Below are 12,705 nucleotides of genomic sequence, written 5' to 3'. Positions count from 1 at the left end.
GCTGGTGCAGGAAATAAATTTGTCTGAGCGAATGTGGATGACTTGTAGAGATCAGGGAATAGATATTTTCTGGGGGCCCAAAATTTAGAAATTGTCAGATAAGCAGTAAGATCATATACTCAGTGTTAGGCAGACGATTTAGGGATGTATAAGGGTTAAAGATAGAAACAGAGGCCAACGTATATAATAAGGTAGAGTGGTGATCACTAAATCAAATAGCATTATACAAATACAAATGAGAAATAAAAAAAAACAAGACATAACAAGGTCGACAATGACTGGCCATGGAGAATATTGTGGGGTGATGAGGCTCATTTTTAACTGAATGGGTCAGTCAACACTCATAACTGCAGAATTTAGGCATCTGAACATCCCCAAGCGATCCAGCAAGTACCACTGCATTCTCCAAAAGTAACCGTGTGGTGTGGCTTCACAGCCGATTTCATAATAGGACCATACTCTTTTGAGCGTATTATCCCTACAGGTCCTGTAACCTGCTCCATTACTGGAGAGATTTATCGACGAATGCTGGAAAATTTTGTCAATCCTGCATTGCAGCAAAGACAATGTTTGGACCCCCATAATTTTTATGCAGGATGGAGCACGACCGCACATTGAACTTTCAGTATAACACCTTTTACGCCAACATTTCAGTAATGAGAGGGTTATCAGTCTTCTTTCCGATGGCATGGCAGCCTTGATCCCCGGACACTCCATGTGACTTTTGGCTGTGGGGGTTATTTGAAATCCGTTGTGTAAGCTGGTGGCATTCCCAGCTTGCATGTCTTGAAAGAGAACATAAAACAGGCTATTATGAACATCCAACCGACTCCTTATGCTCAGCTGTAGAGCATGTCACACACCGGATGCAATTTGTTGTACACAAGAAAGGTCAGCACATTGAAAAAATGAGGTCCAGGGGACTCTGATTCTGATGAATAAAACATTATTTCCTATGAGTTCAATCACTACATTAATTTCTGTCTCTCTCACAAGTTGTTGTTTTAGTTTAATTATTATTATTATTATTATTATCATCATTGTAACGTGCCATATATCCAGCTGGAATGAGTGACGCAGCTGTCGCTTACACCGTCGAAATTTTATTATTCCATTTTATCTGCCTTTAATGTAATTATCTGCTTGTTTTTGGCTCCACCAGCACCAAAATTTCCCTATCGGCGACTTTTGGTACTAAATCTTTTTTTCACAGAAATCATCTCCCCATGCCTTCAAAAGTCTCAATATAAAATTTGGTCTCATTCCGTTTATTGGTTTCAGCTACAGATGCCTCCAAAGAGGGAAAGTTATTTTATGGCCACCCTGTACTTCAGTAGAGCATAAAGAGTGAGCAAAATGGATGAGAGTCTTATGCTCCACTGAAGCACTGCTGATACAAGAAATAAATATATGTCATTTATGTGTAGATTACATTTAACTTGTGCTATATGTTTAATTTGAATTTTATACTGAGGATGCCCTTGATACTGAGGCAAAAATTTTATGAATTAAAAAATCTCTCATTTAAGTCTACTTCCTTTCTCCCTCTTTTACCTTGCAGTGTCGGGGATTTTTTCTATTCATTTAACTGCAACCACGCACAAGGATAAGTTGTTAGCCTTAGGCCTCCGGGTGTATCTGTAGAGGTGTCGAGTTCTCAATGCCGGTTTGCCTGCTTGCAGGATGAAAAATCCCCAAGTCCATGCCTACCATCTCACTTGGCTATGTCTGAGAAAGATCCTAAGCTCCTCATGTCAGTGATGGAAATTGAACCAAAGACACTCCTTTCCCAGGCATATGGTTGTGAAATGCATAGCCACTCGGCCAACCATGCAGATGTGATGCAAGTCTTCCACTGTTTATTACCCAGTTATGTCTTCTCACATCTGCATTCTTTGAGGGTTTTTTTTTTTTTTTATTGTGTTGGGCTTTAAATCCGGTTGGTAGAAGGATGATTTGCATTAAATTATTGCTTACAGCAAAATTGTTCATCTATACCAGATTGGTTTGGTGGAGCTGGAAAAGAGAAGTCAACTAGAGCTGTGAATGTTTACTTAAGCAGATGACTTCACTGTTTGGATAGTTGGACTGTAGATAATCAAGCATCGGATGTAAGAAGTCAGAGGGATATTCAGAAACAGGAAACATAAAGATGAAGATAACTGAATGAGATAAGGAAACCTCAAGTAAAAAATCATGTATAAATTTAATTTTAAATAGGAATGGTCAAGTCCAGGATTTGAAATAAATATCCAAAAATGATTCCTTTTTGATCCTCAGATAATTATTCCAGAGTGGAACAATATATATATATATTACTTTTTTTGTTGTTGTTGTTGTTGTTGTAAATATATTTCTGTTCTACTGAAACAATTGATGTTTAGGTTTCTAGGCATCTATCTTTACGGATTTAATCCAGATGAGCAAAATTTTTTTTGAGATAAATCGTTCCAGTTCGAAAGAAAAAAATTTCACTCTCAGAAAATAATGCTCCCTTTGAAAAACACTCGTGAGTGCGTGCCCATGCATCCAGTTCTGAAGATATATTTCCAGGTAAGAGAAAGAATTATATATATATATATATATATATATATATATATATATATATATATATATATATATATAATATGTACACACACACACACAGCATTATTTTCTGAAAGTGAAATTTCAGAGAAACAAATAAATTGTTCAGAATTATATATAATATATATAAAATTCTATCAGAGATTATTAATTTGTGTGATTAGAAAAAGAAATTCCTTTTGAATTGTTCCAACAGCAACATTTCATTTTGTCAAATGAAATTTGTCAAATGTCAAAACCATTTCAACCCCTGGTCAAGTATTGTTTAAATATGTTCAATGTATAATTTCAATGAATTTCATCATAACTACAAAAAGGAGGAAAAATGTAACAATTTCTATTAATAAGAAACTTACTTCGATACTGGGGACACTACTTGGATATTCAGATATATTTAAAACATATGACAAGATGGGCCCATTAGGAAAGAGTGGAGGATCCCAACTTACAGAAATCCGTGTTGGTCCAACAGCAGTAAGGATGGTAATGGTTGGTGCAGTAGATGGTACTAAAGAGAAAATTCAAAACTGATTATTTATTAATCATACAAAACATTGATGAATAAGCAAAATAAAATAATGTTGACTTGCATAATGAGGATATTTAGCAAGTCAGAAAGATTCAAAAGTAAACCAGATATCTTAAGAAGAAACATGCAAGCCTTGGAAGTGGTTTTTTTTTCTTTTCTTTTTTTATGTTATGCCCATACACAAGAGGTTGGTTGATCAACCTATAATACATTAGTACTGTATATGGATAGTGGGTTGGGAAAGGAGGAACTTGTTTATATTTGATGTAAATGATTGTAAATTGTATTCCTTGGGAAAACACAGCAGGTGGGAGACTGCTCCACAGTGCAGCAGTTGCAGGGATGAAAGAGGAGGAAAAGGAACTTGTTCTGCTTGTTTTTAGGTGTACTGTGAAGGGATGTTGAGCAGCAGCTGCACGTGTTCTAATGAGCTTAGTAGAGTGGAGGAATTATTGATGTTATTTCAGATGAGCATTTCACATGGAAATATTTGTAGAATGTACATACTGCAGAAACCAAACGTCTATGCGAAAGTGGGGAGAGAGTTGGTAAGAGATGGGTCATTAATAAGTCTAATTGCTCTCCTCTGTATGGATTCAAGCATTTCAGAGAACTTTTAGGGGTCCCACCCCATATGTGGGAGCAGTATTCAACAGCTGAGTAGATTTGTGATTTGTATAATGTTAGCAGCTGTTGAGGGGTGAAGTAACAGTTTGAGCGAAAGAGAAATCCTAGTTTTTTTGAAGCTGAGGATGCAATGGTTGTGATGTTTTATGCCAGGAGAGGTTTGATGCAAGGGTAATTCCAAGAAGAGAGATCTCAAACTGTCTGGAAATTTGGGAATCGTTGAAAAGGATACTGGGAAAAAATGGTTAAGGTAAAGTAAATATTCATCCTCTTATCTATACAACTAGTATATCAACATACAGATTACAATAACAGTTTTCTAAACTAAAGAAACGATGCATGCAATCTTGTATATAGATTTCATTATACTTCTCATGAGTCAGCTGGCTGGCATGGCTGAAAGTAACTAAGGTTATAGGCTTTTTGCTTGCATGTTGTCATCAGTTGTCCAGTTTAGGATGAAAAAACCAAGTTTCTAGGGAGGAAAATTTTGCTGTCTAAAAGGCTAGCTAACTTGCCTTCACTTGAAAAAAACCTTGTAAAAGTTCCACACATCCTAGATGGTATTTGAACTCAGGTCATTCCAAATGAAGAAGATGCATTGCCCTTCATTGGACTATTCTGAGTTATGTTATCATTACTATGCTATAGAGACATTGTGAATTCTGATGTAGAATCCTTATTAATTTTTTTTTTTTTATGTTTCAGGCCTCCACAGAGTCACAAGACTCATTGCAGGAGGCCCACGTAGAACACACAAGGTTTATCATACCACTCTGGAACCCATTGACCATCTATGATTTCACGACTCCATCAGGCAATGCATTCCACAGTTCAACCATCCTCCACACAAAGAAACCATTCCTCACCCTTTTGCTCACAACTTCCTTTCGTAACTTCCAGGGAGGGTCTATTGCCTTGGCTTCTTCCCAAATGAAAGAATTCCCCAGTGTCATCCCTGTAACTACCTCTCAACAGTTAAAAAGTCCCTATCATATCACCTCTCTCTCTATCATATAATATCAATCTATCAAACTCTGCAGTCTGCATTCCCTCAGCTTATCCTCATAACTCACATTTAACAGTTCTGATATCATCTTTGTTATCCACCTCTGTACTCTTTTCACAGTTAATTTATCCCCTTCAAATTCTGTGGACTAATTTCAGCACAATAGTCCAGGTGTGGTCTGATCAGGACTTCATACAATGAAATTACAACTCTTTTATCTCTGCAGGTTAGTGTCCATCTCAGTATTGCAGCAATTCTCTGCATTAATTTCACCACCTTTGAAATATGTTCCCTGAATTTCAAGTTTCTATCATCATCCCCAGATCCCTTGCCTCTCCCACTTCCTACAGTACAATTCTTCCAACAGAGTATGCAGCCTCCAATCGATGTATCCAAAACTTCACGACTTGACATTTAGCTGAATTAACTGATATCCCCATTCATTTGTCAATCTTTCCAGTTTATTCAAATCCCCTTGCAGGATTACATCTGTATTATTACTAATAATCTTCCCCAGCTTCACATCATGTGCAAAAAAACTGAATATCTCTCTGGCAATCCATTGACAATGTCATTGATATAAAGGTTCTAGTACTGAGCCCTGTCGTACCCCACTTGTAATCTTCTGCCTCCTGGATACTGCTCCCCAATACACAACTCTCTCTGAATCTTATTAGATAGCCTATCCTGAATCCAGTTCACTAATCTGTCATCTAAACCCATGTGCTGCAACTTAAATATCAGTTTATCATGTGGTACCCTGTCAAATGCCTTTGTAAAATCCAACAAAATGGCAAAATATGCCTTTCTCTTATCAACTGCTCTTGTCACATTATTATGAAAGGTAATCATATTACAAAAACAAGAGTTCCCCTTAACAAATCCATGCTGACCCTCATAGATAACATTACCCTCATTTGTCCAATGCTGTAAATGATCCCTCACTCATTTCTCCAAAATCTTAACAACTACTGATGAAATACAAACTGGTCTATAATTTGACACTTCCAGTCTGCTACAACCCTTATGCAATGGCACTCTCTTACCCTCCTTCCACTCCTTGGACTCTCATGGCCAAACTTTCACCGAAAAGCCAGGCTATTAGCTCAGTTCTTCAGCACATTCTCTCAAAACTTGTGGAGAAATCTCATCTAGTCCCATTGTTTTATTGACATCCACAGTACTCAATATTTGAAGAAAAAAAAAAAAAAAAAAAAAAAAAAACTCTCTTCTTTCATTTCTAAACCTTTAACCTGTCCTATCCCTATAGTATTCAAACCTACTTCTCCAGAATTAAATACTCCAATAAAGTGTTCATTGTATAATTCCTCTATGTCCTTTGCATCAGTCACTCTATTCCCATTTTTCTCCAACAATGTCATTCATCAACAATCATTTCTCCTCCTATTGGTCACATAGTGAAAAAATTCCTTTGGATTTTCTTTGAATCTCAGCCAATCTCTTATCACATTCCATTTTTATCTTTCTTACCATACTAGTCACTTTCGTTCACAAATTCTCAAGCACTGATGATATCTCACCCTTCAAGTTCCTCCCTCCATGGAACTGCCCCCAAGTTGATATCTAAGATTATTATAATCACCTACCTTATAATTCCACATACACTCCTTTCTCTTTGATACTCCTACATGTCTATTCATCTTCCAAGTCAAAACTACATGGTTACTCACTCCAACTGGGGGAAGAGATGCCATCTCAGTTATAATTAGATCTGATGCTATGATCAAATCTAAGTCTCTTGAACCTCATGTTATTTCTACTACATGTTGCCTAAGACATTTGTTTCACAAGAATTTCAGAAATTCCATTCCCTTACTACTACATGAAGTTTTCTCTTCCCAATTTATACTGCTATATTTAAAATCTAATATAACAATCATTCTTTTTGTGCTTGCCAAGCTCAACTGCCTAAACTCTCCTGCTCTTCATCCTCTATGCTCCCTGGCTTGTAGCAACATCCCACTAAATATCCTGTCCTTCCCTCTTTACTTCACACCATATGCTTTTCAAAACTTTGTTCCACTGCCCAACAAATTCTCCACTCTGAGAGGACACAAGTCATCAGTTATCATAAGAAGTACTCCACCACCTCGTCTTCCCTTCCTATCCTGTTTAAAAATGCTATATCCTGCTACATCTATTCCTGTCAGTATATCATCTTCTGTCAACCACATCTCAGATATCCCAAAATCTTTGGACAGGCTGATTATAAAGAATCAAGGCATTGTCACTGTTTCTATACCTATCATCATCCCTTATAGACTCCACTGGATTCAGCATTTCTCTATGTATTCCCACTTCTCCCAAGCACCTATTCCCACGAGGCCATCCCTGCTACCATCCACCCTGAAAAATTCTAGTTTCCCTGCATTGATACACTGACTTGTTCAGAGAACAGCATTCTCTCCAGATATCTATGTATTTCCTCATTCGAATGCAACCGTCTCTCACATACAGTTCCTTTCTGTTCTCATCCATGTATTCTAAGCCTCTCTTTTGACACATTCTGGCTATTATACTATTTATTATTGATGCTCTTCTTCTTCACAGCTGTTCATTATCAGATCTAGGTAACACACTTACTATCTTCCCTCTCTCAGTCTTCTTCCGCACAACCTCAAGCATGAATCTCAGATCTCTGGCAATCCTATCTGCACTACCTCTAAAGTCATTCATGCCCACCTTCACAAAGATCTCATAACCTTGCTTAATTGCCACAGTCACACTATCTATTGTTCTTTCAGACACATACTCCTCTGGCATTCTATCTTGTACACCACGAATCATCAAGTCTCCATACATCACACCTCTTACTGTTTCTTCCTTGCTCACCTACAACCCTCACTCGCTCTCCTCTTAACACTTTCTTTCTTTGTTTCCCCACTTACCTGTTGTATTCCCCATCCCTGGTTCCAGCACTGTCCTGCATTTCTCTCATTCCCTCTATTTTACTGGTTCTCCTATTCTCTCTCCCCTTCCATCATTCCCATAACTCTCTCTCACACACCTACTCTGATTCACTTTGCATTTGTTGTTTTCAGTCTAGACTCCTAATCCTGTCCTTCATGCTTCTCAGCTTGTTCCCAGTATATTCTACTTCTTTCAGTGCATCTCTTTCTCTCTCTGTAAGCTACCTACTTTTGATCGACATTCATCCTCCCAATTAATATCATCTTCGAAAACTTCACTATATTTCGAATCTACTACACTCCCTACTTTTTGTTCTTTCATTCACATTCTGCTTGTTATCCTTGTCCTCAATTATACTACTCATCTCTCTCTCTCTCGGTCAGTATTCACCTGTTTCTGACATCACTGCCGAGGTCCATTATGCTAATTTCTAAATCACAAAGTTCTTCCCATCTAAATTTTCAGCAGACCTACACACTCTCCAATCTCTCACCTGCCACATATCTAACTGCTGGAATACATACCTGCTGCAAGCACTGCATACCACAAAATCCCATAGTATGCTATGTAAAATCATCATCATCATGCGTATCAAGGATTTAGGCCTAGCATGGCCTGTTCCGGCCTTAGAAGTCATCGTTTAAGAGAACGTCCTGGTTTTCTTTTTCCTAATGGCTTGTACTTTTACGGCTGGTTTTGGTAATCTTTCTGTTTGCATTCTTTGAAAGGGTTCCATCCATTTATGCTTATATTTTTTAATTTTTTCTATTACTGGTTCTTGGTTTAATTCTTTGCTGTGTAAAATGTAGTTCTTAAATGGGAGAGGGGACTTGGTGATAAGTCATTGGCAAACTGAGCTGCAGCTGCCACCATTATTTAAATACTACACAAAGAATGCTACTAACTATACTGAAATATTATCTTAAGTACAAATTTGCAGCTGCAAATTATACAGTATATTGTATCTAACTCAGATACAACATACTGGATAATTTGTATAGAGCTTAGATATATATAGTAAAATACAGTATGTTATATTATTATTACATAACACCTCCAGGGAGACCAAAGACTCATCGAGGGAGGGCATCTACTCTATAAATTTCCGTCTCTACCACTCCACCAACCACAACTAGCTTCATCATCTACACCAACGCTATCTACTGCCGACCACCACTAGTATTTTCACAGACAATCACAAACATCCATGCCCATGGCGGGATTCGAACCCACAGCCTTTTAGTTGGAGAGCAGATATGATAACTACTCAGCCAACCAGGCCGACAATATTATTATTGCCAATATTACTATTGTAAAGTATTGTTAATTACTTTGTTTTTACCATATTCCATTCTGACTGACTGTAGAGGCTGACTCTACAGTCATTCGACTTGCATAAGGTCTCACAACCTGATGCCTTGCTTGTAAAGTGTTTTTACGAGAATGGGAAAAATGCTGCATTCAGCACTTTGCATGTACAGACACCTAAAGACTTTATAGATAGGCCCAATGGTACTCAATGCAATGAGATGCATGGTCTGTCAATTTGAAAAGACAGGCAGCCACAGCCAAGGATTGCAAACAGGAGATGCCAGCATCCAAGAAATGTTTGCACTGACATTTGTGGCACAAATGGAGGTAGGTGAGGATTGGCCTCGGAACATACTATTGAGGGATGAAGTGCATTTTCATGTTTGCGGAACAGTAAACACTCAAAACTGACACATATGGGATACAGAGAATCTCATGCATTTCAACAACTTCCCTTACGTTCATCAGCAAAGGTCAAAGCATGGATAGGATTTACAACCATGTGCATTATCAGGCCATTTTTCTTCCCAAAATGTGTGAAACCTTTTGACATATCAATTGAGTTCTGCTGGAAACAATGCAGTATTGTGGTATCAACTATTGGTCCTGCCCAAAGCCCAACATCACCTTATTGAACATCGCCTTCAATGATCATATCTTTGATAGCTTCTTGCAGAATGCCAGCTGTAAGTGATATGTTTTTTGTATCACATTATTTTATGAAATGAGTGAAATAAACATCATTGAATAACTTCGTTCATCACGACTCTGAATCATTTCACAATCACATACCATCCAGTTCACATTAATGCAATTTTCTCCTGATCACAGTGCCATATTTCCTCTATCAGTCATTTTTAAAGTTTTTTTTGTGGTCAGGAGACCACAAACAAAAAATTTCTATATTATGCTTACTAACCATATTTAGTAAGCATAATATAAAAACATTCATACATTTGCTTAAGGCTTGGGTCCTGTGAAGCGAGAGAGGGGCTATACTGCTGAGAGTTGGGAACCAATAGCCAGGAGTAAGAGCACAGAGATTATCCTCATAGTTTGATTCAGCTGGACATCAACTAAAGAAACATGTGCACTGTTCAACTGCACGGGAGTACAATACTCTGCTGTAGAATAAACCACAGACAGTGCGGTAGTGCCAGTGTGTTGGTAACAGAACCCCAAGAAGTACCAGCAAGTTTATGCATTATATTATTACGAGTTCTTAATTTTTCAGTGATGTTTTCCAGATGATATTTAAATGTCAAACTTCTGTCTAGGGTAACTGGATGATTGTTAAATTTCACCAGATTATTTCTGAAGTAAACTTTTGGGATATAGTTAGCCTGGATATTACTTAAATGAAAGGATGCAGAAGTTTCATTCAGTTGGGTTGTAATTGCTATCATCTAAAATATTTATCAAGTACAGATAGATCTTCAGTTAAGATGTTCTCAGCTTTTTGAAATGTAGAATGTTGAGTTGCAATAGCAATAAAATCAGCATACATGAATTTCCTTGATGTTGTCACTGGGATATTACTAATATATACATTAAAAAGCAATGGGGCAAGAACTAACCCCTGGGGCAGGCCATTTTTAATCTTAAAGAATTTACTTTTGGATTCATTGAGAAATACTTGAATCCATCTGTCTGTTAGTATTTGATTAAGTAGGTTAGTTAGTTTTGATGATGGGATAGTTTCTAAGAATTTTAAAATGAGACCTTCTCTCCACACTGTGTCACAGGCAGCAGAGAGGTCCACGAATACTGCTATTGTTTTCAATTGTTTTGCAAAGTCATTCCCTATTAAGGTTGTCAAGGCCAGTACTTGATCAAAACAGCTTCTATCACGTTTGAAGCCAGCCTGTTCCTGGCTTCAAAGTTCTATTATGTATACTTGGAGAAATTCTGTTGTATATCATTCTTTCCAGAAGTTTCAGACAGATGCTTAGCAAGGTGATAGGTTGGTATTCGGAAACGATTGTGGGGACTTTGCCAGGTTTTATTTCACAGAATTTCACAACCAAAGTGAGAGGCCCAGCAGGAACCAGCAAAGAATCAGAAATCAAGATGGGAGTGCATCAAGGATTGGCACTAAGCCTACTTCTGTTTAACTTGGTCACAGACTATCTAACAGTATACATTCAATGACCTGTCCCATGGAATATTTTATATGCTTATGACATTGTCCTGATGAGCGATGACCCAGAAGACAGTTGATGCTAGATAAGTGGAGGACAGCTGTGAATTAGCAAACAGAAGACTGAGTACATGTGTGCTGTAATTTTTCAAATGGCCCTAAAAGTAACATCATATACCTTCAAGATACCCTACTCAAGAAGGCTGACAGCTTTAATGCATTCACACTGGGAAGCGTTTTGCATGTTTAGCATACTGATGGGACTTCTCATTACCATTTGTCTACCGCTTCCACATCGTGTGGGTGGGCACACGAACAAGCAGACTGCCACTTGTTCATGTAACAAGTGGCAATCCATGTCAGGCTGGCAGGTAGCCTCACTGACATAAAGTTTATGCGGCATGTTAGTTTCAACTCTTTCAGTAGAATTTTATTTGAAGTTAGCATTTGCAAACTGTCTTAATGACATTGAAAATTTCGAATGCAGTTCAACAAACACTTATTTCATGTAATTGAAAATGTGAACATATGTTAGGACAATTGTTTTTAGTGAGATGCTGTGTTTGCTTGAGTCTATGCAGCATAGTTTCTGTGAGAGGAAATGTATTTCATTAGGTGCCAGTTTTATCCTAGTCTCTAATTGTACTATTTCTTGACAAATACATTACACAGACTGTAAATATCTCTGTACCTTATTTAGTGATGCAATAAAACTACTTGTTTTTCTTGTGTCTGCAGTACAGTGGCTGTTAGTGATTTATGTATTCCAAACAAATCCCTTTCCATCATAAATGCAAATATGAAAGTCTAGAGTTTATAGGATCAAGTATTCTTCACTCCACCCCCCAGATATTAATAACACAAGTGTACATATGATATCACAGATGTAAATTATTCATAACCCATTTTAGTGCAGATGATTTTTAAATATACAGAATAAAAATACAGAAAGTATTTTTATTCATACCTATTCTTTCTCTTCCTTATAACTGCTATTCTGTACACCTTTTAGTAAATCAAGTATAGTAATTAATAATCAAATATATCATTGTCTTTAATTATTGTTTTTTAATATATTCTGAAAAGCAGTACAGTAATGAGGGTATGAAATGCCTGTGGCAAGTTTCTAACTTGCACCCCCCAACCCAAAAATGACAAAAATTTTGAAAAATTTAAATGTAACAAGTTAAATTTTACTAAATGCAATATTATTATTATTATTATTATTTAAGCCTCCATGGAGTCAAAAGACTCATCGTGGGAGGTCCTTCCTAAGAAACACAAAGTCTATCAAGACTCATCGAGGGGAGGTTCCCCACCCCCAAGAAACACAAAGTCTATCATACCACTCCTTAAACTCATTGACTGTTCTCGCTCTCACCACTGTATCAGGTAATGCATTCCATGGTTCAACCATCCTCCATACAAAGAAACCACTCCTCACCCCTCTTGCTCACAGTTTCCTTTTGTAACTTCCAGGGATGGCCTCTTGTCATAACTCCTTCCCGCTGTTCAACCAAGCGAAAGAACTCCCCAGTGTCAACCCTGTAACCACCTCTCAACAGTTTAAAA

The 12,705-nt window shown here is 37.4% G+C and overlaps 1 protein-coding gene across 1 annotated transcript in view; it reads right to left on the bottom strand.

Annotated features, from left to right (window-relative positions):
• The window catches only part of LOC150096198 (proto-oncogene tyrosine-protein kinase ROS-like), a 481,253-nt gene that overhangs the window by 465,777 nt on the left and 2,771 nt on the right, over window positions 1–12,705 (bottom strand). Inside the window, exon 3 of the mRNA XM_090409003.1 lies at window positions 2,943–3,094. Coding sequence (XP_090265129.1) covers window positions 2,943–3,094 — 152 coding nt within the window. The remainder of the gene's footprint in view (window positions 1–2,942; window positions 3,095–12,705) is intronic.

Source organism: Typopeltis vanoorti, chromosome 19, assembly GCF_054136105.1.
Source record: "Typopeltis vanoorti isolate ZY-2024b chromosome 19, IOZ_Tvanoo_1.0, whole genome shotgun sequence".
NCBI lineage: Eukaryota > Metazoa > Arthropoda > Arachnida > Uropygi > Thelyphonidae > Typopeltis > Typopeltis vanoorti.
The sequence above is the reverse complement of the archived record's forward strand: the minus strand, read 5'-3'. Positions and strand labels throughout refer to the sequence as shown.